Source organism: Macaca fascicularis, chromosome 10, assembly GCF_037993035.2.
Source record: "Macaca fascicularis isolate 582-1 chromosome 10, T2T-MFA8v1.1".
Lineage (NCBI taxonomy): Eukaryota > Metazoa > Chordata > Mammalia > Primates > Cercopithecidae > Macaca > Macaca fascicularis.
The window spans coordinates 21,825,797-21,851,921 of record NC_088384.1 but is presented as its reverse complement, the minus strand read 5'-3'; the positions used below and the strand labels follow the sequence as shown (position 1 = coordinate 21,851,921).

General features: G+C 47.2%; 1 protein-coding gene across 34 annotated transcripts in view; it reads right to left on the bottom strand.

The window, feature by feature from the left end:
• Positions 1-25,658, bottom strand: part of ASCC2 (activating signal cointegrator 1 complex subunit 2) — a 51,468-nt gene extending 25,810 nt beyond the window's left edge. For 8 of the 34 annotated variants that reach the window (XR_012418863.1, XR_012418857.1, XR_012418860.1 and 5 more), the window contains exons 1-8: positions 25,551-25,658; positions 19,305-19,402; positions 12,831-12,989; positions 12,297-12,467; positions 9,557-9,686; positions 3,035-3,102; positions 1,700-1,810; positions 448-560 (exon numbers count right to left, since the gene is read on the bottom strand). Coding sequence is in view for 18 of the 34 variants with exons in the window: in XM_005567643.3 (XP_005567700.3) it covers positions 448-560; positions 1,700-1,810; positions 3,035-3,102; positions 9,557-9,686; positions 12,297-12,467; positions 12,831-12,989; positions 19,305-19,385 (833 nt within the window). In the remaining 16 variants the exon portion in view is untranslated. Of the gene's footprint in view, positions 1-447; positions 561-1,699; positions 1,811-3,034; positions 3,103-9,556; positions 9,687-12,296; positions 12,468-12,830; positions 12,990-18,660; positions 18,834-19,304; positions 19,403-20,559; positions 20,634-21,456; positions 21,566-25,550 lie in introns of all 34 variants that reach the window. The other 26 variants (XR_012418867.1, XR_012418861.1, XR_012418866.1 and 23 more) reach the window with 10 other exon arrangements.
• Between the last annotated feature and the right edge of the window lie 467 nt (positions 25,659-26,125).

The following is a 26,125-nucleotide window of genomic DNA, read 5'->3' as shown; positions in this document are numbered from 1 at the left end:
GCTGGGACTACAGGTGCATGCTGCCATGCCCAGCTAATTTTGTATTTTTAGTAGAGACGGGGTTTCACCATATTGGTCAGGCTGGTCTTGAACTGCTGACCTCAGGTGATCCACCCACCTCGGCCTCCCAAAGTACTGGGATTACGCATGAGCCACCGTGCCCGGCTCATTGTGTGTGTGTGTGTGTGTGTCTGTGTGTGTGTGTGTGTGTGTGTGTATTTTTTTTTCCCCTACCCTATCCTGGTCTTGGCCAAAAAATGGGAGTGCTTCTAAAACACAGGCTCCACACAAGCAGGAGGCTTATCTGTTGTTTTCACTGCTGCATCCCCAGGCTGGAAGACTGGCACATTCTAAGCACCCAGTAAATATTTGTTAAATAAGTAAATATTTGTTAAATTAGTACATAAGCCAGTACCTCTATTTCAACAGCCAGAACTACTGCCATACCTGTAACAAAAGTCATGCTTCTGGAAGGTCTGGCAAGCCAAAGGGAAGATATCCAGAAAGGCCCAAAGTGTGGTGCAGGTATCACAAAGGTAGAGAACAATGTCCTTTAACTCCTGTTGCCAAAAGAATACACTGCATTATTCTCCTCTGCCCGCACATACAGATCTGCAGAGTGTCTGAGACAACTTTAACACGGTCAGGGTCCCAAACAGGCAGGATGCTAACATGGGAGGAAGGGAACACTGGAGGTTTCGGGCAAAGCCTGGTTGGCTGGTCCATCTTCAGGAGCATGATCTGGGTGAGTCACCTAACCTCTCTAAGCCTCAGGTCTTTCTATGGTAGCTCCAATGGCCTTACACACAATCATCGCTAGGGTTACTTCCAGTTCTGAGATAATATGATTCCCTCTTCTAAGTTAAAGGAAAACCAACTCTTGAATCTGAAGACATCATGCAAAGAAGGAACATCCGAGGCAGGACAAGACTATCAAGTCCATAGGTTTTTCACATCTTGAAGAGGGTATACAAAACACTTTCTTCTAAGTTTTCTACACACTTTCCTGGTTCTTATGACAACTCTGAAAAGTAGGCTGGGAAGCTGTTGAGGATCTCTATTTTACAGATAAGGAAACCGAGGTTCTGAGGGGTAAAATGATTTGTTCCCACAGCACCTGCCACGTGCCCTTCTGAAATGTGATCACAATCTCCAGGAGGATAGCTCATAGCTGCCTTGTTCCTGTTCTATCTCCAGGGCTTAGGGCAGCACCCGATACGTCGAGGCTTCCTGATTGTTTGCCTTCTGTCACTCTTGTCAACTCTAAATTCCATGAGCGCGGGGGCCAGTCTGCTTTTGTTTGCTGCCTTACCTCCAGACATAGCACAGGGTCTGGCACATGCTGCAGACTCCTCAATGTAAGTCCACTGAATGAATGGCTCAATGAATAATGCACAAATGAACATGTCAAACTGAAACAAATGAGGACTCTGAATTCTTATTCCCCGGTTCTTTCCACTACTCTGTAAATGAGGCTCCCAGAGAGAAATCCAAACCAACTGAAAATGCTCTAAACCTGTGTGATAGGACATAACAGTTGCTCACTGCACTGGGGAAAGGGGCCCTGGCGGGGAAGGGGCCCTGGTCTGGGAAGAGACCACTGGGTCCTCTACTGGGGCAATCTTCCCAGCCTCTGGGTAGCCAGGCCCTGGATGGAGGGACCCAGCAGGAAAGAGACTGGGCTGAAGGGCAACCTTACCAGGAGAGGCATGTCGCTGGGGGTCAATCGGCCCCTCTCCTCGAGCTTCTGGGGTGTGGTACTGGCCCCGTCCCCTTGCAAACCACAGTGCTGGAGGATATTGCTGAAGACCTGTGAAAGACAAGAACGGGCTCTCTCACATCATACTGAACCAGGGCTAGGACCCCTGGCCGGAGCCAGGGTCAGGTGATCTGAAAACTGCCTTGGAGTTTCTAGAATATTTATCCATGTTTTCAGGATATAAGCTGAGACAATTACCTTCTCCAATAGTAAGGTCAGAGTAAAAACTATGTAAGATGGGAATGATGGGAGCATCCTTCTTACAGGAGGGCGGAGAGGATTAAAAAGACAACCTGGGGCCAGGTGTGGTGGCTCACTCCTGTAATCCCCAAACTTTGAGAGGCCAAGGATGGAGGATCATTTGAGGCCGGAAGTTCAAGACCAGCCTGGGCAACATAAGTGAGACCCCTCATCTCTACAAAAATTTTTTTAAATTAGCTGGGCAAGATGGTATGTACTTGTAATCCCAGCTACTTGGGAGGCTGAGGTGGGAGGATCAATTGAGGCCAAGAGTTCAAGGCTGCAGTGAGCTATGATTATGCCACTGCACTCTAGCCTCAGTGACAGAGCAAGATCCTGTCTTCCCTCCCAGAATCCTGTAGATATTATCTGACCGTATAGGCCAAGCAAGTATGATAATGAACATTTAAGATATACCTTTCGCAATGTATAACAAATCTTTAGAGCCCCTGTAGATAGCTATTTATGGAAACTACATTGAAATAAGACAAATCAACAGTGAGAGGAAAACAGAGTCCATCGTAGGGACTGAACTGACTGTGCCATTTTTAAGGAGGCTAGCATGTAAGGATTCCAAAACTTACTGTGAATAGTGGATATCTCTTAGTGGTGGGATTATGAGGGAATGGTAATGTTCCTCTTTCATTTTTTATTTTCCAAATTTTCTACAATGAACATTATTTCATGAAATAATTTTATAAAACTTTAAAGCTACTTTTTGAGAAACACTGGTCTCTTAAAGGGATATCCTTAGAGGCATATGGCTGTTGGCAAGCAACACAAAATGCAAGCCAAACTCCGTCTGTAGGAGCGCCAGACAGCCAGCCCTTAGGCTTAAGTCTTGTTCAAAAGGGAAAAGGGCGAATTTAAAGAGGTGTAGTCAGGGGTAAGACAAAGAGACTGTCTGGGGAGACGGGGGAGTCAGGGAATAAACTTTTCCTCAGCTCTTCCAGGACGTCAGGAAACACCACTGAGTTGGGGAGGTGGCCTATACCCCAAGCTTAACCTCCCTTGGGCAGGGCCAAGAGCCGGTACCTGAAGGATGGTAGGCAGGGTTTCATCCAGGTCATTGTAGTAACTTGGCTGCTGTGTAAAGATGTTTCCTAAAAAGAGAAGAGAAAGGTCAGAATTGAGAAAAGGTGGGGGCTTGGTGGAGTGAAGAGGACACATTACATATGGTTGCCAGCATATCTGTGACCTTTCTCCCTTTTCTTAATCCCATCTGCAGCTAGGACCTCGGATGAGTTCTGGCCCCAGGCCTTGCTGGCGCTGAGCTTTGGCCCAGCCTAGAAGCTTCCCCAGGATTGGGGAGGGACCTTGCTCAGTATGATTTAACCTTTTAAGTACCTCTGCCTAGTGAATTACATAAAAGACTGCCCTGGTCAAACCAGCTCACCCTGATGTCCCCAAGGAGTGATTACACTTGGGCACCCTGCCTCCTATGACAGCTATGGCTCTGGAAGTTGGAGTTATTCATCCAGGAAAATTAGCAGATAGGATCTCTTTGCTCAAGAAACATGGATGCAATAATCCAGGACTCTCCAATAATGTGAGGAGATTGCAGGGAGATATTTCTCTGGAAATTTCATACCTTCCACTTGTAGATATGCCAACCATACTAATCCTACTCCAAGGTGAGAGGCCTGAGAAGGACCTGGAGACAGATTTACCACACACTTGCAGTTGTTCCTATAAGATGAAGCTTGTCTCCAAGTGTTTACTATTCTCCAAGTGCTGCCGCTGTAAGTGCGTAGGTTTGAGCATATGGTAACTGGAACAGAAACCAAGTGTTCTGGCTGCCCAAATGGTGAGAGAGGGAGGGAGGGAGGGAGGGAGGGAAGATCACAGCTAGCTTGGGGATGTGACAATGTGAAATGCCAATGCCCTTAAGAGGCCAGGGTACTCGGCCCCCTATAATCCCACTATCTAAGGCTGGCTGATGGTCAGGATGTTCTGAATTCTAGGTGTTCTCTGCCTTTGGGCAGGTCTGTCCTTGGTTTCCTTATTGATGACCCTGCAGCCCTTGCTGGACTCTGGAGGATTTGAAAAATGAATGAGTTTAAAAACCAGATGGGGCTGGGTGAGTAAGCAAGTCACTAGGTGGCTGGACTTTCTGTAAGCACTTTCCTGGATGCCACGCCACTGTATTTCTTGATTCCAGAAAGCTGAGTTTTACCAGCCCAGACTTGCTCAGCACCTCCCATCTCCAGATGGGTGCTGATCCCATAACCTGTGAAGGTGTGCTCAGACCATCCGCACCCACCTCCTACTCCTGACAGGCAAGGAACGACAGAGCTATCTCCCCACCAAACTCTGTTCTTCCTATAAAACCCTCAAGGTTAAGTCCAAACTCCTGACGATGGCACAAAAGACCCTGTGAGATCTGGCCTCTGCTGGTATCCTAGGCTACCCTTTCTCCCTTCCCTACACCGCACTCCTCCCTCACACCATCCTCAACCTCAGAAAACCAGCCCTGTCCCTGCCTTCTGTTTGGAGTGCCTTCCTAGAGCTAACTCCACCATAAAGCAGGTGTCACCTACTCCACGCAGTGCCTCCTGACCCAGGCATTAGGAGAGGTTTCCTCTCACAATCCCCAGGGCCATACCATGTTCTCTAAAGCATCCCAACCACCTTGCACTGGGGAGGCACCCTCTCATGATCCTTCCAGTGCTGCAGTCTGAGTAAAGCGAGGTTTTACATTTGATCTATTAGTATAGATCAAATTTCATATTCTATTCTTGGGGTCTTCTAAGTCCCTTTCCTCACCTTCATCTGATTCTAATGACAGTGACGATCTTAACTTTTGATCTCCTAAAGAAATAATAAAAATGTAAGGAACAGCAATGGGATCCTTTGAAATGTCCCTTCTCAGATGAAAGCAGTTCAAAAACCCAGGGTGAATGGAGATACTGCCAAGTAGATCACTGCAGTCCACTATTGGGCCAAGGTCCAAGTCATTCCTGGTTTGCAAAGCAGTGCTGAGAGTCTAACTGAAAGGGCTTGCTTTCAAAATTACACTTGTTGATGCATAATACTAGCCTTGAAGGTTAAAAAAAACGTGGGGGAATAGGGATAGGTACTCAGGAGGTCAAGGTGGGAGGATCGCTTGGGGAAAAAAAAAGGCAATGTAAGGAACTGGGCTTCTACTCACAGAACACTCAACCAGTCCCCTTTCTCCCACCTTCTTTCACTTGTCAATCCTCTTACAAGTGATCACTTTGCCTGAGTTTCTGCAGTATAGAAATTGGAGGCTGCCCCTTCTTGTACCTTCTGCTCAAAGGTTAAAAAGAGAGCTGTTATGTACGTGTGTGTGAGAGAGACAGACAGAAACTGCAGGCACCTTCTCTGCATCTCTTCCTGTCTACACACACACACACACACACACACACACACACACACACACACACACAGAGTGAAGGGGCTCCTGAGGCCTGGTCCTGACTTCTTTTGTGCTGACTCCCCTCAAAGAGCCAAAGAAGGGGCTCTTCTTAATAAGCCAGTTTAGGATTCTCAATCTCAAGGTTTGAGAACTCTTAAAAAAACACCTCAGAATCTATGAAGGAGGACATTTTTCTGTATAGAAGTTTTCATCTGATTCTCAAAGGAGTCAGTGATCCAGATGATTCGGAGCCCAGGCAGTAAGTGAGTGGGCGTTCTCACTCTTCCATCACCACGCAGTCCCCTCTGGATACCTGCAGCATCTTACACCCAATAGGTCCCATGCTGAACCTCCCCTCTACCCACAGCTCCCTCTCCCACCTCCCAGAGGGCCTTTTTTTCTGCAACCAACACCAGTTCTAGATGACCTCACCAAGCCCTGCTTAAATCAGGTTCCTGGATTTCCTTTTCCTCCCCAGCAGCCCAGCCAGGCTCTCACCTTCAAACCCACACAGATGCGCCCACCTCCTACAAAGCCTCCTGTCTCCACCCGTCCCACCTGCATGCTGCCAGATGAATCTTGTTACCTGCTCCAAGTTCCTGTAGGCTCCACGGTCTCATCACAGCAAGAGCTCATGCTTACCAATGGTTGTGACATGCCAGTCATGGTGCTGAGCATTCTACTCATGCTATTTCAACAACTCAATTTGTTTTTACCTTTTTTTTTTTTTTTTTTTTGAGGCGGAGTTTCGCTCTTGTTGCCCAGGCTGGAGTGCAATGGCACAATCTCGGCTCACCGCAATCTCCGCCTCCCAGGTTCAAGCGATTCTTCTGCCTCAGCCTCCTGAGTAGCTGGGATTACAGGCGCCTGCCACCATGCCTGGCTAATTTTTTGTATTTTTAGTAGAGATGGAGTTTCGCCGTATTGGCCTGGCTGGTCTCAAACTCCTGACCTCAGGTGATCCGCCTGCCTCGGCCTCCCAAAGTGCTGAGATTACAGGCATGAGCCACCACACCCAGCCTCAACAACTCAATTTAATCCTTGCACCCATCCTATGGGTAGGTATATTATTAGTCTTTCCATTCTGCAGATGAAAAAACTGGGGCTTAGAGTAGTTAATTGAGTTGGTTAAGGGGACACAGCCAGGAATAGAGCTGTGGTATGAATTAGGCAGTTCAATTTCAGAGCCTGTCTTCTTAGCCACCAAGCAATACCACTCCCCAAGTGCTAAAGCCTGGCATGAAGCCCTTCCCAATCCAGCTCCAAGGCTCCAACTTCCCCTCCCCTGTCTCCTGCTGCTGCCCTCCTGGAATGCTCCACTCTCTAAGCAAACTGGCCTAAGAATTGTTTCTCTAACTAACTGTGCCTTCTGGTGCTCACTCGCTCCATCCTCTCAGTATGTGGTAAAATTACTAGCAGTCTTTCTTAGTCAGGGTCTAAGAGACAGGATCTCACTTTGTCACCCAGGCTGGAGGGCCGAATCAGCCTCCAGAGTAACTGAGACTACAAGGGCATGCCACCACGCCTGACTAATTTTTAATTTTTTGTAGAGACAGGGTGTCGCTGTTTCCCAGGCTGGGAAAAAAAAAAAGATTAACTGATGATCAGGAAATAATTAGATATGAATGAGAAACCAGAGACTATTCCAATGAAAACATTGGATGCAAAATTTCTTTTTTTCTTTTTTTTTTTTGAGATGGAGTCTCGCACTGTCTCCCAGGCTGGAGTGCAATGGCACCATCTTGGCTCACTGCAACCTCTGTCTCCTGGGTTAACGTGATTCTCCTGCCTCAGCCTCCCGAGTAGCTGGGATTACAGGTGCATACCACCACACCCGGCTACTTTTTTGTATTTTTAGTAGAGACGGGGTTTCACTATGTTGGCCAGATTGGTCACAAACTCCTGACCTCGTGATTTGCCTGCCTCGGCTCCCAAAGTGCTGGGATTACAGGCGTGAGCCACCACGCCTGGCTGCAAAATTTCATATACATTATGATCGAGTATGGTTTAAGAAAAATACAGAGAAAAGACTAGAAGGAAAAAACAACCAAATGGTTGTTTCTTGTAGAAATCTGGTAACTGCTTTCCTGCTTCACTATGCTTTATATCCTTTCAAAATTTCTTTTTTTTTTTTTGAGACTGAGTCTGGCTCTGTCGCCCAGGCTGGAGTGCAGTGGCCGGATCTCAGCTCACTGCAAGCTCCGCCTCCTGGGTTTACGCCATTCTCCTGCCTCAGCCTCCCGAGTAGCTGGGACCACAGGCGCCCGCCACTTCGCCCGGCTAGTTTTTTTGTATTTTTTAGTAGAGATGGGGTTTCACCGTGTTAGCCAGGATGGTCTCGATCTCCTGACCTCGTGATCCGCCCGTCTCGGCCTCCCAAAGTGCTGGGATTACAGGCTTGAGCCACCGCGCCCGGCCCAAAATTTCTTAAATTAACATGTATTACCTTTACCATTAAGGAAAAGAAAAGGCTGGGTGCAGTGGCTCACGCCTGTAATCCCAACACTTTGGGAGGCTGAGATGGGAGGATCACCTGAGGTCAGGAGTTTGAGACCAGCCGGACCAACATGGAGAAACCCCATCTCTACTAAAAATACCTGTAATCCCAGCTACTTGGGAGGCTGAAGCAAGAGAATCTCTTGAACCTGGGAGGCGGAGGTTGCAGTGAGCCGAGATTGCACCTTTGCACTCCAGCCTGGGCAACAAGAGCGAAACTCCATCTCAATAAATAAAAAAAAGAAGAAAAAAAAAAAAAGGAAGGAAAGAATAAAGGAAAGCGACCATTACAAGGGGTAACTCAGTTTTGTAACTAGATATTTAGAAGACTATGTCCTACAAGCTCCAGGTGAGGGGAGCTGACAAGGGCATCCAGGGTGAACACCTCTCTGTGCCTGGCCCAACTCCATGAGTTACAATTCAAAGAGGATATCACTGGGACGCACCCTCTGTAACATCCCACAACGCTTGTGTTTCTTTTTTTTTCTTATTTGTGTGTGTGTGTGTGTGTGTGTGTATAAAGAGGAACCTCTAAAATAACTGCTTGTTTTTTATCAAACCTTCTAGCCCTCTGCCTGCTAATGGGATCCAACTGCTAATGTCCGTTCCTTTTGCAACCCAGAAGAGCCGTCTCTGAACTCTGTCCCTATCTGCTCTCAGCAGCAATGCAAATCATGACGTTTTTGATGCAGTGCCATCATCCCTCAAGCAGGAAGTTGCAGAGCAAGAGCTTGAGAGTCAGGTCTATGTGGACACACGTCCCAACTGGGCCACTTATTAGTCATATCCTCTCAGGCAAGTCCCCTACATTTGAACCTCAGTTTCCTTATCTGTAAGTGGGGATGATGACAGCACTCATCTCACAGGGCTGCTGTGAGGATCCAATTGACATGACATATGTGGAGTACTTGGCAGAATGCCGGGTCCCCGGAACACGCAATAAAGGTTAGCTTAGTTATCACTGCTGTTCTTACATTCATCGCCAAAGGAAACTTCCCCATTCCGATGTTTGACGCATGGCCAATTGCGTAATACTAATACACTCCCAAGCCAGAATGCTGGCTTACACTGTAATCTCAGCTGTTCAGGAAGCTAAGGCAGGAGGATCACTTGGGGCCATGAGTTCGAGACCAGTTGAACGACATAGTGAGACCCCATCTACCGAAAATTCGTTTAATTTGCTAGGCATGGTGGCATGCACCTGTAGTCCCAGGTACCTGGGAGGCTGAGTTGGGGGGATAGCTTGAATCCAGGAATGTGAAGCTACAGTGAGATATGATTGCACCACCGCACTCTTGCCTGAGTGACAGAGCAAGGCTTTGTCTCTCTTTTTTTTTTTTTTTTTTTTTTTTGAGATAGAGGCTTGCTCCATCTCAAACACTGCAACTTCTGCCTCCGAGGTTCAAGTGATTCTCCTGAGAAACAAAACAAAACAAAACAAAACAAACTTCCAGATCCTTGAGGAACTGTCTGGTACACAGTTTTGTTTCCACCTCCCTAGGTAGTGTCACTACCTAGTCATTTTGAGATGACACTCATATATCTGTTAAGCAATTTCCCAAGACTCCCTGCCCTTACCGCCCTGAGTCCCAGGGCACTGTCAAAGCGCTGGCCTTTGCAACCTTTAGTTTGGCATGTGGGGGCCATGTCGGTGCATCCTCCCAGTCCCGCATCCTACACACCTATCATCTTCTGGAGCAGTGGTGAGTTGCCTTTTCCAAAGAGCACACAGAGGTCCAGGATCTTTGGAATGTCAAAAAGGAAGTTATTGTAGAGGATTTCTCCAAACGCAGAAGGGGAAATGAAGTGATCCTAAGGAAAAATGCAGAGAGAAAGGATAGAGATTTTCTGAACACTCCTGCATTACAAATAGCAAACTCATGAGAAACAATCTTCAGGTCCATCAAATGGGGACTGGCTAATGATGCCTTATGCATAGACCTGGAGCAATGGCCATTCTCCCCACTTTTTTTTTTTTTTTTAATGTTCATCTATCTGTGTCTTTGTGTCTCTAGACTAAACATCCCCATGACTTTTAGAACTGGCTGTATTATCATGTCTTTTATTTTATTTTATTTTTTGAGACAGGGTCTGGCTCTGTTGCCCAGGCTGATGTGCAGTGGTGCAATCTCTGTTCATTGCAAACTCCACCTCTTCAGCTCAAGCCATCCTCCCACTTTAGTCTCTCGAGTAGCCGGGACTACAGGTATGTGCCACAACGCCTGGCTAATTTTTGTATTTTTTATAGAGATAGGGTTTCCCTATATTGCTCAAGCTGGTCTTGAACTCCTGATCTCAAGCAATGAGCTTGCCTCGGCCTCCCAAAGTGCTAGGATTACAGGTGTGACCCACAGTGCCCAGCCCCCACTTAAAAATTTTTTTAATTTAATTTTATTATTATTATTTTTTTAGACAGAGTCTTGCTCTGTTGCCCAGGCTGGAGTGCAGTGGCATGATCTCGGCTCACTGCAAGCTCCGCCTCCCGGGTTCACGCCATTCTCCTGCCTTAGCCTCCCAAGTAGCTGGGATTACAGAAGCTTGCCACCACACCCAGCTAATTTTTGTATTTTTAGTAGAGACAGGGTTTCGCCATGTTGGGCAGGCTGGTCTCGAACTCCTGACCTCAAATGATCCACCTGCCTCGGCCTCCCAAAGTACTGGGATTATAGACGTGAGCCACCATACCAGGCCCATTCTCCCTTTAAATGTAAAAAGAAACAAAACACGCTGTAAAACAGTCAGTTGGGAATTCATCCTGAAATATCTGCAGATAAATTAGTATGATATCTGGGATTGCTTTAAAATACTTCAGGAAAAAAAAGAGAACTAAGGGGAAGAGATAAAACGAGATTGGCAGAATTGTTGATAATTGTTGAAGGGTACATGGGATTTACTGTACTTTGTACATGAAAATTTTGTATTTGTGGCCAGGTATGATGGCTCGCGCCGATAATCCCAGCACTTTGGGAGGCTGAGGCGGGCGAATGAGGTCAGGAGTTCGAGATCAGCCTGGCCAACATGGTGAAACCCCATTTCTACTAAAAATACAAAAATTAGATGGGCATGGTGGCAGATCCCTGTAATCCCAGCAACTTGGGAGGCTGAGGTAGGAGAATGCTTGAATCCAGGAGGTGGAGGCTGCAGTGAGTAGAGATCATGCCATTGCACTCCAGCCTGGGCAACAGGGGTGAAACTCCATCTCAAAAAAAAAAAAAGAAAGAAAGAAAAAAAATTTATATGTATGTATATTTGGAAATTTCTATTCTAGGCCAGGTGTGGTGGCTAGTGCCTATAATCCCAGCTACTTGGGAGGCTGAGGAGGGAGGACTGCTTGAAGCCAGGAATTCAAAACCAACCGGGGCAACATAGCAAGATCCCCGCTGTCAAAAAAAATTTTTTTAATTAGCCAGGTGTGGTGGTGCCTGTAGTTCCAGGTACTTTGAAGCCTGAGGCAGGAGGATTCTTGAGCTCAGGAGTTTGAGGCTGCAGGAAGCTATGATTGCGCCACTGCACTCCAGCTTGGGTGACAGAGATTCTGTCTCTAAAAATAAAGAAAAAGGAAAAGAATATGTCCATATTATAAAACTTTTTAAAAAGCAAGATCCTATTTTTTAAATACACACACTCACACATTCAAAGGGAATAAATTCTCTGGAGAAATAAGCATGTAACAGGGTTGGGTGTAGTGGCTCATGCTTGTAATTTCAGCACTTTGGGAGCCTCAGGTGGGAATATAACTTGAGTTCAGGAGTTCAAGACTAGCCTGAGAAACATAGAGAGACCTCATCTCTACTAAAAATCAAATAAATTAGCCAGGCACGATGGTGCATGCCTGTATCTCAGCTATTTGGGGGGCTGAGGTGGGAGAATCACTTGAGCCTGGGAGATCGAAGCTGCAATGAGCTATAATTGTGCCACTGCACTCCATCCTGGGCAACAGAGTGACACCCTGTCTCAAAAAAAGAAAAGAAAGATGTACCTAACAGTGGTTATTTTGCAGGACTGAGATTTTGTTGGTGACATTCATATTTCTGCAATGTTTGGGTTGTTTAGAGACAGCAGTATTATTTTTAAAGTCAGGAAAAAAAAACAGTAAAGATTTTTTAAAAGAGTATACAAGTTCCTTTAAGAAGTCAGAATCAGTGTTCTTCTCTCTGACGCACAAGTCAAGGCAGTCACGCGTCAGCTGGCAAAGGGCCCTCGGCTCTCTTTGATGGAAACACTGGGTGTAACACAGACCAACCCAGTGAATTAGAGGATAAGGGAGGTGGCACAGATTTCTTCCCCAACAGAGGGAATAAAGATGGAGGGGAGACAAAGAGGAAACTCAATGCCTCCAGAGCCTTCCTTCCCAGGGGTGGAGAGCCTGGCACAGAGGTGTCGAGTGTCAGGTGACGACCTGTCATGGGATCAGTGGCTTACTTTGGATTCCTTGTGAGTGGACATGCGGAGGAAGGTGAGAAAAACACTTCGATGGAGGCGCTTCTGCATGTCAACAACCTCAGGGGCTGAGGCCACCCCCTCGTCAAACTTGCGGGGGACATAGCGCAGGTAGGAGTCCAGGCACTTCTGTAGAGTCTCATCAAAGATCACCTAAGCCAGGAGACAGAAGAGAGCGAGGATTTATCCCTGAGGCCCCAGGGACTTGTGGGTGGACTGTGCAGGGGCTCAATGCCCATCAGCCCTGCCCTATTCCAAACACTCCGACCCCAAGGGACCAAGGAGGTATGAATGAGCCGAGGACTAAACACAAGATTCTAAAATTGACACTTTGAAAGGTGTGTAAACATTAAGATTGTGATACAAGACAGAGCAATCCAAACCATAATTTCCTGTTAAGGATCCAGTGTAAGAAGTAGACAAAAAGCACCTCCTAAGGGAAGAAAAACAACAACAGCAACCAACCAACGGCATGTCATGTGCTTTGTCTTAGCGTTAATTTTGATAGAATGTTACCTGGCACCAGAATTTATCGTGAGGCAAGGCCAGGAGCCAGTCGAGGTCATTGGCTACGAAGGTGGCGCGTTCCAGGTACTCCTCCACTAGGGCGGGAATGTTGTCTTTAGGGGGCGGTTTGTATAACACAAAATACCGGTCTGCCTTCTGCTCGGGGTGCTACGGATCCAAAAACCACGTGTTAACGTGGCAGAGGTTAGTCAGCGAGGGCCCATTTGCCAACCCACAGCAATGACAACACTTGGCTGTTCCAACCGGTGACCCTCCAAGGAGCTTTTAAGCATAAAGAACCAAGTGTATCTAACAAAGAGGGCATGGTTGCATCCAGCGAACACTAGGCGGTAATTAAAATCCATGTTTTCGGAGTGGATTTAATGACACAGGGAAAGGTTAAGGGAAGAGAAAGCAGGATACAAAACTCTCTATTTAATATAATCGGTTTCCGTTTTTCTTTTTTAGTAAAAGGCGAAAGATTTATTTGTTCTGAAGAAAAACCAGAGCGTAGTTTTCGGTTTTTAAAAAGTATAAATATATTCACACACTGGTATCGATTTTTAAAAAAGAAGTTGGGGAGATGATGCCCCAAAGCTAATAATGGTTATCTCTGATGGGGGTGGGGGGTGGGGAATTGTGGCTTGAATAGACTTTCCCATTAAAAAAAAAAGAACATATATTCACATATTAATTTTTTTTTTTTTTTTAAGACAGGTCTCACTCCCGTTGCCCAGGCTGAAGTGTAGTGGCATAATCTGGGCTCACTGCAGCCTCTACCTCCTGGGCTCAGGTGATGCCCCACCTCAGCCTCCCGAGTAGCTGGGACTATAGGTGCACACCACCATGCCTGGCTAATTTTTTTTATTTTTAGTAGAGATGGGGCTTTGCCATGTTGCCCAGGATAGTCCCAAAATCCTGAGCTCAAGCCATCCACCTGCCTTGGCCTCCCAAAGTGCTAGAATTACAGGTGTGAGCCACCTCTCCCGGCCACATATATTACTTTTTAAATTAATTTTTAATTATATAATTTGACACAAGCATCTTTTCTTTCAAAAACTTACAAGGGTACAGAGAAGGTGAGCTGCCTGGGACTACACTCCCCGGCCCCATGTTCCCTGCAGAGGTAACCACTCACCATCTGGTGGGTGTCCTTGCAGACCTCTTCCAGGCATTTACATTAAATTATACCCATAAAAACGATTTGTTTGGGTCTGTTCTTTCTTATACAAATAGCATCATACTGTTTGTATCACTATGCTGTATCTTTTTTATAACCAGAAAAAAAAACTTCAGTAATTTTTTTTACATAAAATATTCTAATCAAGTAACTGTAAGTCTCAGCATAGAATCACAAGTTCTCCCTTCCAGCCCCTACTTGTCATGAACAAACCTTACTTTGTTCACCATAAAGAGGAGATGGGCTAAGTCTTCTCCTCTGACTACATAAGGGGTGCTTTCTCTGGGGAAGTGGGAACAGGAGCATGGCCAGGCAATGTGTCACCTCTTATCAACCACAGTCCATCCATTTCCAGGTCTGTTGATCCAGAGGATACAGAAAAACTGAGACTGATAAGAGGTCAGCCTCCTCAAGAACCATCTATGCCTTCCTACTGCCTTAGGCGAGTTTCCAAACTATAGAGCCTGTGGGTACCACAAGGATTCTTCAAGGCCACCTATCACGTGGGTCTGCAGGACCCCCTCCTATTTAAATGAAATTTATATCATGGAGTTACAGGTACAAATCCATTGAAAAAGAAATTCTGCTGGCTGAAACAAGTTCAAAACAACTGTCAGGAGCCAAAATACATCTCCTTGGTTTCCAAGCTTCCTTCCTCCTCTATCTGTTGGCTCTTTACCTCTTCCCTCACTTCTCACTCAGGCCAGGCTACTTGTTCTCCTGAGACACACACACACACACACACACCCCCAGGCTACTCATTCTCCTGACACACATACACACACCAGGCTACTCATTCTCCTGACACACACACACACACACACACACACACACACACCCCTGAGATTCTACTTTCCATGCAATCCCACAGGGGGAAGATGGACATCTAAATCACCAAGTGAGCACAAAACAGAGGAAGTGACAGCTCAGACCTGGCAGAGGGACTGTGGAAATGCCAAAGGGAATTAACAGCACCTGGAGGATAAGGGATGGCTTCCCAGAGCAAGCAGCCTTCCTCCAAGCCTCCAAGCATTCAAGCCTTGGAGGATAAGGACTTTAAACGAAAGAAACATTTTTATGGAGGCATAAACATGGGCCCTAACAAAAGGGCACAGATTGTACTGGGAGGTGGGAGACAGATTTGGCGAATGCTGGAATGATGCAAATGAAAGCTGCCACTTATTGTGGACCTGCCCTGTACCAGCCACTAAGCAGACACAACCCACAGCCCCTATTTCTTTTTTAATCTACAAAAACTATTTAATAGACAAAGTATTCATCCCATTTTAGAGGAGGAATCAAACAGTAAGGTTCAGGAACTTTCCCAAGGTCATGGGATTAAAGAGACAACTGAGGCAGGATTTGAGCCAAAGCTTACACTGCAGACCTATTAAACGACCCCTGGTATCTGTGTGCCATCCTGGTCTCACTGATCGTCCTTCTGACCCCAGTTCCAATCTCACCTCCTCCAGGAAGCCTCCCTGACTCCCACCCCAGCTGGATTAGGAGCTCATCTAAGCTCTCCCTCAGCACCTGCATTCTGTGCTCACCTCTCTATACCACTTGAACAGCATTAAAAGTGCTTTCAGACCAGTGGTTTGCATGGGGAAAGGGTGACAGGAAGGCATGAATTGCAGGCAGGCACAAGAAAACTTTTAGGGGTGGCAGAAATGTTCATTGATGATGATAGTTTCATGCATGTATACAGATGGAAAAACCAATCAAATTGCATATTTTAATTTTTAAAATGTTGGCTGGGTACAGTGGCTCATGCCCGTAACCCCAGCACTTTCAGAGGCCAAGGCGGGCCCACCACTTGAGGCCAGGAGTTTGAGACCAGCCTGGCCAACACTGTGAAACCCCGTCTCTTATCAAAAATGTAAAACTTAGCCAGGTATAGTGGCACGTGCCTATAATCCCAGCTACTCAGGAGGCTGAGGCAGGAGAATCGCTTGAACCTGGGAGGCGGAGGTTGCAGTGAGCCGAGATCACGCCACTGCACCCCAGCCTGGCAACAGATGAGACTCCACCTCAAAAGAAAAAACCCTTCCTTTTCATAGGTGTTGACAAATTGCATATTTTAAATATGTGCAGTTTATTGTCCTTCAACGATGCCTGAATAAAGTTGTATAAAATGGGAGGACCAGCTGGGCGTGGTGGCACACGCCTGTAATCTCAAGCTACTCAGGAGGCAGAGGCAGAAGAATTGCTTGAAACCGAGAGGCGGAGGTTGCAGTGAGCTGAGATCGCGCCATTGCACTCCAGCCTGGGCAGGCGACAGAGTGAGATTCCGTCTCAAAAAAAAAAAAAAAAAAAAATGGGAGGACCAGTCTTCCCAACTGTCTCCCCCACTAGCCTGTAGGTGTCTGGAGGCAGCCTGAGCCTTGCTTACCCAGCATTCCGAGTCTATAGAACAGCACCACGCATTGAGCAGACTTTCTGTACAGATCTGCTGGCTGGACAAAGAAATGAATGGAGGCTGATGGGACGTCGTAGCTCACGCCTGTAATCCCAGTGCTTTGGGAGGCCAAGGTGGGCGGATCACAAGGTCAGGAGTTCGAGACTAGCCTGGCCAATATGGTGAAACCCCATCTCTACTAAAAACACAAAAATTAGCCAGGCGTGGTGGCAGGCACCTGTAGTCCCAGCTACTCAGGAGGCTGATGCAGGAGAATCGCTTGAACCCGGGAGGTGGAGGTGGCAGTGAGCCGAGATCGCATCACTGCACTCCAGCCTGGGCGACAGAGCGAGACTCTGTCTGAAAAAAAAAAGGATAGGGTTTTGCCATGTTGCCCAAGCTGGTCTCGAACCCCTGGGCTCAAGTGATCCACTCGCCTCAGCCTCCCAAAGTGCTGGGATTACAGGCATGAGCCACCAGGCCTGGCCACAAGACTATTTCTTTTGGGTCAAGTATGTGCTATTCAAATAGTAGATCCTCAACCAACATTAGCTCTACCAATCATCCTGAAAAGGTGGTGTGGTAACTACCCTTTGGCTAGAGATCATGCCCCAAGTCAAGACTAAAGGGACAAATATAGGGTGGACACATATCTTAGTACAATCTTTCAGGAGCTTCCCATGGCCTTCAGAGTAACACTCTTCAGTCTGCCAACAAGACCCTTCCTCGATCAGGCAGCTGTCTCCCTCAGCTCATCTGCCTTCCCACCCTACCCCCCATTCAGTGCTGCTGTTGTTGTCCCTGTTGTCATCACTATTGTAAAAACAATTTATTGAGTGCTTACTATGTTCCAGGCACAGTGCTCATTCATAGACATCTCATTTAGTCCCCACAACCACCCTGCAAAGCTGGTCCTATTATTATAGTTTTTGGATTTGAGGCTTAGAGACGTTCAATAACTTGTCCAAAGACACAAAGACAAATATCCAAATATGTGTGAAATGAACACAAAGCCTGTACTTGCTAACTCTGCTACACTGTTGCTACCTCAAGTGACTTGTGGTTAGTGTAAGAGTCAGGCTCTCTCAAGACTCCAGGACTGCATACTAAGGTCGTCCTACCAGGTCCAGCTTTCTGTTGCTCTGCCCAGCTAGTATTAAGTCACCCTTCAATACCCAGTTCAGAAGCACTTTCCTTCAGAAAGCCTACCTGGGCTGCACGTACCCTCCCACCAGGCCCAAGGCCTCCCTGCCCCTATACACCCCACTGATCTGGATCAGTGGCCCCGGCTCTGCACTCATGAAGCAGCCTAGACTTCCTTCTATCACAACCCTGATCACACTAGAGAAGCTACTGGTCTGTCTTTCTCTTAGGTCGTGGGTTCTTCAAGGGCAGAGACCATGTCTTTTCTCTTTATAGCTCCAGCACCTGGCACATGGCCTGGCTGTAGTCCCTGACTCATGTACCAAATGTTTTCTGAGAGCCTCCTATGCGCCTGGCACTGGAAATCAGGAGTAAAGAGCAAGGACCAGGCCGCTGCTCTCACAGTGCCCGCAGTCTAACAACCCACATGTTAATTCCGTATGGGGGGAGGACTGAGGTGGAAAATCATACTTGACCACCCAAGGAGCCAGTATCCATCAGTGTTTCCAACAGAACTTTCTGCAATAATAGAACTGCTCTATATCTGTGCTGGCACTCACCACATGGGGCTATTTTAATTTAAAAGCGTTACAATTAAATTAAAAATCTAGTTCCTCAGCATACACTCACTATTCACATTACAAGTGCTTAATAGCTACATGTGGTGAATGAATTGGGTGGCTATTGTACCGAAAAGAACACTCCAGATTTTCTGATAAATATCTCCCACACATAAAAAGGTTATAAAAAGGAGACGAGACGTGAGGCTTTATAGCAGAAAGATTTTAAGGATATGTGTCCTAGGGTCTCCTCGGCTAGGTTCCCATCCTGGCTCCCCTAATTTCCTAATTCTGTGACTCTGAACTTTCAGTTTCCTCATCTGTAAAATGGGGACAATCAAAATGTCTATTTGTAGGGCTGTGATGTGGACTAAATGGCATAATCTGGGTGAAGTGTTTAGAATGGTCTGGCACAGGGCAAGTACTCTATAAATGTCAGGTACTATTATTAGAGAGTATTTAAGAAGTAATGAGAAGCCATCTAGAAGGCAGGAAATAAAACACCAATTCCTGTTTCCCACGACTTTACTCAAACCCCTAGAAAACACTTCCTCCCACCTTGTTCAAGGGAGCTCAAATTCTTGGGAAAACAACAAGCGGGTACAGGAACTCCAGGGCCGCATCTATCTCCTTCTTCAGCAGCCTGGCACCTCTCCATGGCTCTAATCTCTCTCTGCAGCTGGTAATCGACATGTTCGCAGACTCCTTATTTTTCAGTCTCACAAGCCCTGCTGGGGTGTTTGTATGTGGTGCTTCTTATCTCAGTTGCGATAAAACACAGTCCAACCTCTGAAATCAGCGTTCCCACCAAAATACGGATAGCAGCTTAGATAGCTCTGAAAACGCTACCTGAAACCTGAACACCCTCCACAGGGTCAAATCCCCAAACCCAGCTTTGGGCTGGACCCATTTCTAGCCCGATCCAGGCTGAATCAGAACTGCCATCAGACTGATTTGAAATAAAATGCTTTGGGGGGAAGGTGCAGGGTGGTGACATGGAAAATCCTATGCAAATTCAAGCTGCTGCTCGGAAGGAAATTCCTACTCTGGGCCTGGAAGAGACTAGTAGTGTCTCAGCTACTGAATCACTGACCATGGCCCTCGGGTCATTCTTGGAACAGATAAAGAAGGAATTTACTTTTTGCTTCTGAAATTGCAAGACTGACAATATCAGGCTGAATGGCCTTAAGGGACCGGCTCACCAGCGCTGGTGAAGTCCTCAGCTTTCCTGTCTTCAGGTCCTTGTGGGTGATCTGGAGTTGGTCCAGGGGCAGAGCTGGCATTGTGCTGCGTGACCCTCCTGAAAGGAATATGGATGGGAAGAAGAGAGCAGACACACAGACTCCTGGGGGCAGGGCCTGCTCTGGGGCTGATCCCAGAGTCAGAAGAGAAGCTTTGACCTCTCGCCTTAGGAGGCTCCTGTTGTGGTTCAGGACCTGGTTCATGCGCCTACTAACCCAGACAAAGTGACTGTTTTTTTGCATAAAGCGGTTCTCAGTTGTAGAAGAAAATACTTCCCCAGATGACTTCCACACTTTTTTTTTTTTTGAGATGGAGTCTCGATCTGTCGCCAGGCTGAAGTGCAGTGGCGCTATCTTAGCTCACTGCAACCTCCGCCTCCCCGGTTCAAGTGATCCTCCTGCCTCAGCCTCCCCAGTAGCTGGGTCTATAGGCACACACCACGCCTAGCTTTTTTTTTTTTTTTTTTTTTTAAGAGACAGAGTCTTACTCTGTTGCCCAGTGAAGTGGTGCGGTCATAGCTCACTGTGGCCTCTAACTCTTCAATCCTCCCACCTCAGCCTCCTGAGTAGCTGGGACTACAGGCATTCACCACTACGGCCAGCTAATTTTTTAAATTTTTTGTAGAGACAGGCTTTATTTTTTGACAGATGAGTTCTTACTACATCGCTTGGGCTGGTCTCAAACTCCTGGTTTCAAATGATCCTCCTGTCTTGGCCTCCCAAAGTGCTGCCTCTGCCTCCCAAAGCGCTCACAGGTGTGAGCCTCTGTGCCCAGCCTGTTTCCACCCACTTTGAGAAGTACTGGCTAAAAATACTTAGATTCTCTTTATTATGGCTCCAGCTCTGTGAGCTCACTAGCCTGTGAGCTCTATGAAGACAGTGCCCAGGCCTCTCCTCTTGCTATCTTTTCTGTGAGCATAGGACTGGTACAGAGGTGGCCTCACCAAATGTTTGAAGAACAACTACATATGAGGACACTCCTTTTAAAACTCTAGCCAGATTTTAAGTCTTTTGAGGGGTGAAGCCATGGGTCTTTCCTCACTTGTGGAGGGTGTTAAGATTTTACAATCTCTCTAGGCTTCAGGGAAGAAGTAGATGGAAGAATAGGACATGAGAAGAAGGGAAGAAGGACATGGAAAAACAGAAGGACTAGGGAAAAAGATAATTCACAGAAAACTGACAGTGCAAGCTCCTTTCTACAAAAGCCCAAACTGACCTCAGAGTCAGTAAGCGGCAGATCCAAGGTCTCCTGTCTTGCTGTCCAGTGTTCTTTTCACAGTATCACTTGGCCTGACCCACAGAAGGGACATACGTGTTAAATGAATCATGGAATAGAAGTGAATTAGGGCCCTCAAAAAACATGCCATAAAAGGCTGGAACAGTCTCAATGACAACATGAAGAGACAGAGGCTGGGGTGATGAAACTGTCACCTCTTGAGCCTTCACAGACAAGCAGAGGAGCACGGGAGACATGAGCTACCAGGTGTGTCATATCTCAGATATTGGGCCAGGCTTAATGATATGAAGAGCTCCTCTAAGTGAATTTCTTTTTTCTTTTTCTTTTTTAAAATAGAGATGGGGTTTCGCCATGTTGCCCAGGCTGGTTTCAAACTCCTGAGCTCAAGCAAACTGCCCATCTTGGCTTCCCAAAGTGGTGGGATCATAGGTGTGAGTGCCTGGCCTCTAAGTGCTTTTCTCAGCATTAACTTACTTGCCCAGTTAACTAGCTTTACATGTATTAATGCTCACAAAAACTCTAAGGTTAGTTCTATTATTATCCTCATTTTATCAGTGACAAAACAGAGGCTCACAGAAAACAAGAAACCTGCCCAAGGTCTCACAGTTAGTAGGTGGTGAAGCAGGCTGGTTCTTAACCATTCACTATACTGTGTCTAGTTTAGTTAAACTTAGGGGTGGGATGGGCTGAAGGGGTGGAGTGAGAGTCAAAGCCCTTCTAGAGGAGACCGTGAGTAGTCTTGATAATAGAAACTGACCAGGAAAGAAGGGTGCCCCAGGCAGAAGAAACAGCAGAGCAAAGGCAAGGAGGTGGACACAGCCTGGCACCCAAGGAACCTTGGTTCCGGCCTGTTATAAAGACTGTGAAAATCCCCACCCTAGAAGGAGTAATGAGAGAGGACCAGTCTGCCTAGTCCTTGACAACTGTTCCAGCTATAGGATCCCAGCAGATCAGACACACACGGTCTCTGCATACATGAGGTGGCCTGAAAAAAAATCACAAGGCAAAGAAAGTAATAAAGAGCTTGGGGTAAGTTTTCATCTTTCAGCTTTGCAAAGCATAGATTATATCTTCTGCTGCACCTATTTCTAATCAAGTTACTAGCTTACTAGCCTCTCACAACAACCCAATTAAGGACAAGGATTACTATGCTCAGATGTCCAAAGAGGGGCCCTGATTTGCTCGAGGTAAATACATTATTGGCCAAGCTGAAACCAAAGCCCAGGTCTTTTGCTAGGGCACCTGGGGCTCTCGTGCTGAATATGTTAAAAAACAATAATAATAATTTATTTTCCTAACCCTCTAGCCATGCTGGAAGGCGAGCTGGAAACACCACTGCTTTGCACACCAGTGCAGAACTCTAAATGACTGATAGGCCCAATTCCTTCCAGGCTTGGCCGCTGAAGATGGCTGCGGGAGTGTTGGCTGTGAGACACAGGGTGGAAAAAAAGTCATGAGGAGGAAGCAAGTCTCCACCCTTTAACCTCTAGGCCCCACAGTCCAGGCCGAGACAGGTAGAGACAGCATTTGCTTTCAGAAGAAATTCACGGCCAGGTGCAGTGGCTCACGCCTGTAATCCCCACACTTGGGAGGCCAAGGCGGGAGGACTGTTTGAAGCCAGGAGTTTGAGACCAGCCTAAGCAACATAGTGAGACCTCATCTCTACAAAAAATTCAAAAATTGGTCAGGTGTGGTGGTGCACACCTGTAGTCCCAGCTACTTAAGAAGCTGAGGAGGAAGGATCACTTGAGCCCAGGAGATCAAGGCTGTAGTGAGCCATGATGGCACCACTGCACTCCATCGTAGGTGACAGAGCAAGACCTTGTCTCAAAATAAAAAAAATAAAAAAAATGTTTTTTTTTTTTAAAAGAAATTCACCCTTACAAACCACTGCCCGCCAGGGCAGTTCAGGGCTAGTCTGGTGTGGTGGTAAGGAGACAGCGCTACAGTCCTACAGCCTGGGTTCAAATCCTGGCTCCACCTTTTCTTCTCCATGTTGAGACCCTGAGACAGTTCCCTAACCTCTGTAACTTTTGACTGCCTCTTCTGTAATATCAGAATTGTAATAGTACATAAACTTCCAGGGTTGCCATGAGAAGTAATCAATGTGAAGTGCTCAACCCAATACCTGGCACATAATAAGCACTCAATAAAATTTAGTTGTTATTATTCAAGTCTCAACCAGAGGCAAGACACTTTGGGCTTCCTGGTTTATTCAGCAAACAATTCCTGAATATAATCCGGGTCCTAGGCACATAACTGACTATCATTTGGCGTTAAAGCTGTAACAGGAAATGTCCTGCATATAATCTGGGTCCTAGGCATATAACTGACTATCATTCGGCATTAAAGCTGTAACAGGAAATGTACAGTAGAGAAATGAAGGATGTTACAAAGAAGGTGATCTATAACCTCGATGTTGAAGAATGGGGGAAAAGGTGACAGTCCAAGCAGAGAGCAAGCATGAACAAAGGCTCAGAGTCTTAAAATGTGCAGCTCTGGGTTGGGTGAGGTGGCTCCCGCCTGCAGTCTCAGCACTTTGGGAAGCTGTGACAGGAGAATTGCTTGAGCCAGGAGAGTGAGGTTGCAGGGAGTCATAATACATCACTGAACTCCAGCCTAGGGGACACAGTGAGACCCTGTCTAAAAAGTGTGGCTTTGAAGGAAGAGGGAGACATTTGGTGTTGCTGAAAACACAAGGTCAGATAGGGGATGACAGAAGTGAAGAGAGAAGAGAAGCTGGATAGGGAAGACAGGACCAGTTTAAAAAGAGCCTCAAAATAGCTTGAACCCAGGAGGCGAAGGCTGCAGTGAGCGGAGACCATGTCATTGTACTCCAGCCTGGGCGACACAGCGAGACTCCATCTCAAAAAAAAAGCCTCAATGCTACACTAAAGATTTTAGTATTTCTGGCCCGGCGCGGTGGCTCAAGCCTGTAATCCCAGCACTTTGGGAGGCTGAGACGGGCGGATCACGAGGTCAGGAGATCGAGACCATCCTGGCTAATGCAGTGAAACCCCGTCTCTCCTAAAAAATACAAAAAACTAGCCGGGTGAGGTGGCGGGCGCCTGTAGTACCAGCTACTTGGGAGGCTGAGGCAGGAGAATGGTGCAAACCTGGGAGGCGGAGCTTGCAGTGAGCTGAGATCCGGCCACTGCACTCCAGCCTGAGCGACAGCGCGAGACTCCGTCTCAAAAAACAAACAAAAAAAAGATTTTAGTATTTCACCTGAAAGCAGTGAGGACTCATGTAAGTATGGGAGAGACATGACCAGAAAGAGATGATGATAACCTGGTGGCAGAAAAGACCTTTTATAAACCATGGGAGAGCAAACAGTATGTTAATCATTTCATTTTTTTTTTTGAGATGGAGTCTCACTCTGTCACCCAGGCTAGAGTACAGAGGAACGATCTCGGCTCACTGCAACCTCTGCCTCCCAGGTTCAAGAGATTCTCCTGCCTCAGCCTCCCTAGTAGCTGGAATTACAGGCACATGCCTGGCTAATTTTTGTGTTTTTAGTAGAGAGAGGGTTTTGCCATGCTGGCCAGGCTGGTCTGGAACTCCTGACCTCAGGTGATCCACCCGCCTTGGCCTCCCAAAGTGCTGGGATTACAGGCATGAGTCACTGCCCGGCCATTCAAATATTTTTGAGCACCTATTATGTGGCAGGCACTGATGCCCAGAGAATATTAAGGTGGGCAAATAACAAACCTGGTCCTGCCCTTCACAGAGCTTACAGTCATAATGGGGAAAGACAGATACTTTTCCAACTAGCCATACAAACAAATAAAAACCAATACCATGATGTAGCTATATAGGTAAGGCTCATGAAGCTGTGGCAGCATTTAAAAGAGACACCTGGCTTGAGGGAGGAGGGATGTCAAGGAAGACCTGAGTTTTTGTCTAAAGCATGGGTACAAATTAACTAGGCAGGGCTGGGCACGATGGCTCACTCCTGTAATCCCAGCACTTTGGGAGGCCGAGGCAGGCAGATCACGAGGTCAGGAGATCGAGACCATTCTGGCTAACAAGGTGAAACCCCGCCTCTACTAAAAATACAAAAATAAAAAAAATAGCTGTGCGTGGTGGCGCATGCCTGTAATCCTAGCTACTCGGAAGGCTGAGGCAGGAGAATCGCTTGAACCCAGGAGGTGGAGGTTGCAGTGGGACGAGATCGCGCCACTGCACTCCAGCCTGGGCGACAGAGCAAGACCCCGTTTTGGGGGGAAAAAAAAAAAAATTGAACTAGGCAATCTGAACTTTAAGTTTCAAAAGGACACACAATAATCACGACTATGTCTGTGCCACCACTGTATTCCCCTGCCAGGCAGGACAGCGAAAGCCAAAAGCTAAGAAAGGGAAGGGAGCTCCCTACAAGCACCCAATTACAATATGGCCTGGGAACATCCCCGGGGCTATTGCTTCCTCAGTTTCTTTGTCATCATTCCTCTAGTCTCTCAATTGAATATTACTCTCCTCAGAGACCTTCTGATTGCTCTGCCTATAGTATCTACTCTCCCAGTTAGTGTCACAGCTTTAATGACCTCGTGCATTTGCTTGTCGTTGACCATCTCCTCCCACTAGACTGTAAGCTCCATGAGGGCAGAAGCCTTGTCTGTCTTGCTTTATGTGTATCCCCAATGCCTAGATCTGTGTCTGGCACATAGGAAGCACTCCACAAATATTTGCTGAACGAATGAGTGAACCCTGAGAAAACTGAAGCCCCGGGTGTGAGGACGTGGGGGGATCGTGGCTGGTCCAAGGCCACTCTGGGGCCGAACTTCGAACCCGTGGCTCCTGACCCTGGCGGCCAAGTCTCGGGAGCTGGGGGCGGCTCACAACCCCTCAGCGTACGCGCGGGCCCCGCAATGGAGGCCAGAGGGTGGGAGGGCCAAGGGTGCCAAAGGCACAGCCGCGGCTCCTCCGGGGCCTCTTGCCCTGCATCCGGCAGGGACCAGCCACGCACTCACCTCGGCGGCTCCACCACCAGCTCTGTGCCGCCACCTCCTCCGCCGAAGCCGCCGCAGCCGCCGACCACGGTGACAGCTCCCTGGGCGCCCGCACTTCCGGGGTCAAACGGCGATTCCGCAGGAGCAGACAGGAAGTCTCGGCCTGGCCCCGCCCCCAGAGCAGAGCAAACTACCGCCGGGAAGCCGGACCCGGGCAGCACCTCAATTCTTAAGACTCCGCCCCACACTCGGCAGTCTGTAGCCACGCCTCCTTCCCCTCCTACGTCCCCTACGTGATTACACCTCTCGGGAAATCCAAGTTGGGTACCTAAGAAGGCGTCTCGGAATCCCAGGCTTCCACCTTCTGCCCGACCTCCTTAGTCACCGTTTTACATATTTAATCCAGAAGAGAAATTTTAACAAGTCAAAAGCACGAACATAATATTAAGCAGATGTACGAGTACAGACTGCGATTTCGTTTACGGGAAATTCTGGAACAGACAGAACTCATGAGTGGTGATGGTGTTAAGATTGGTGGTTTCCTCTGGGGCTGTGGACTGGGAGGGGCCACAAGTGAGGCTGGGGTCACCCCTGTC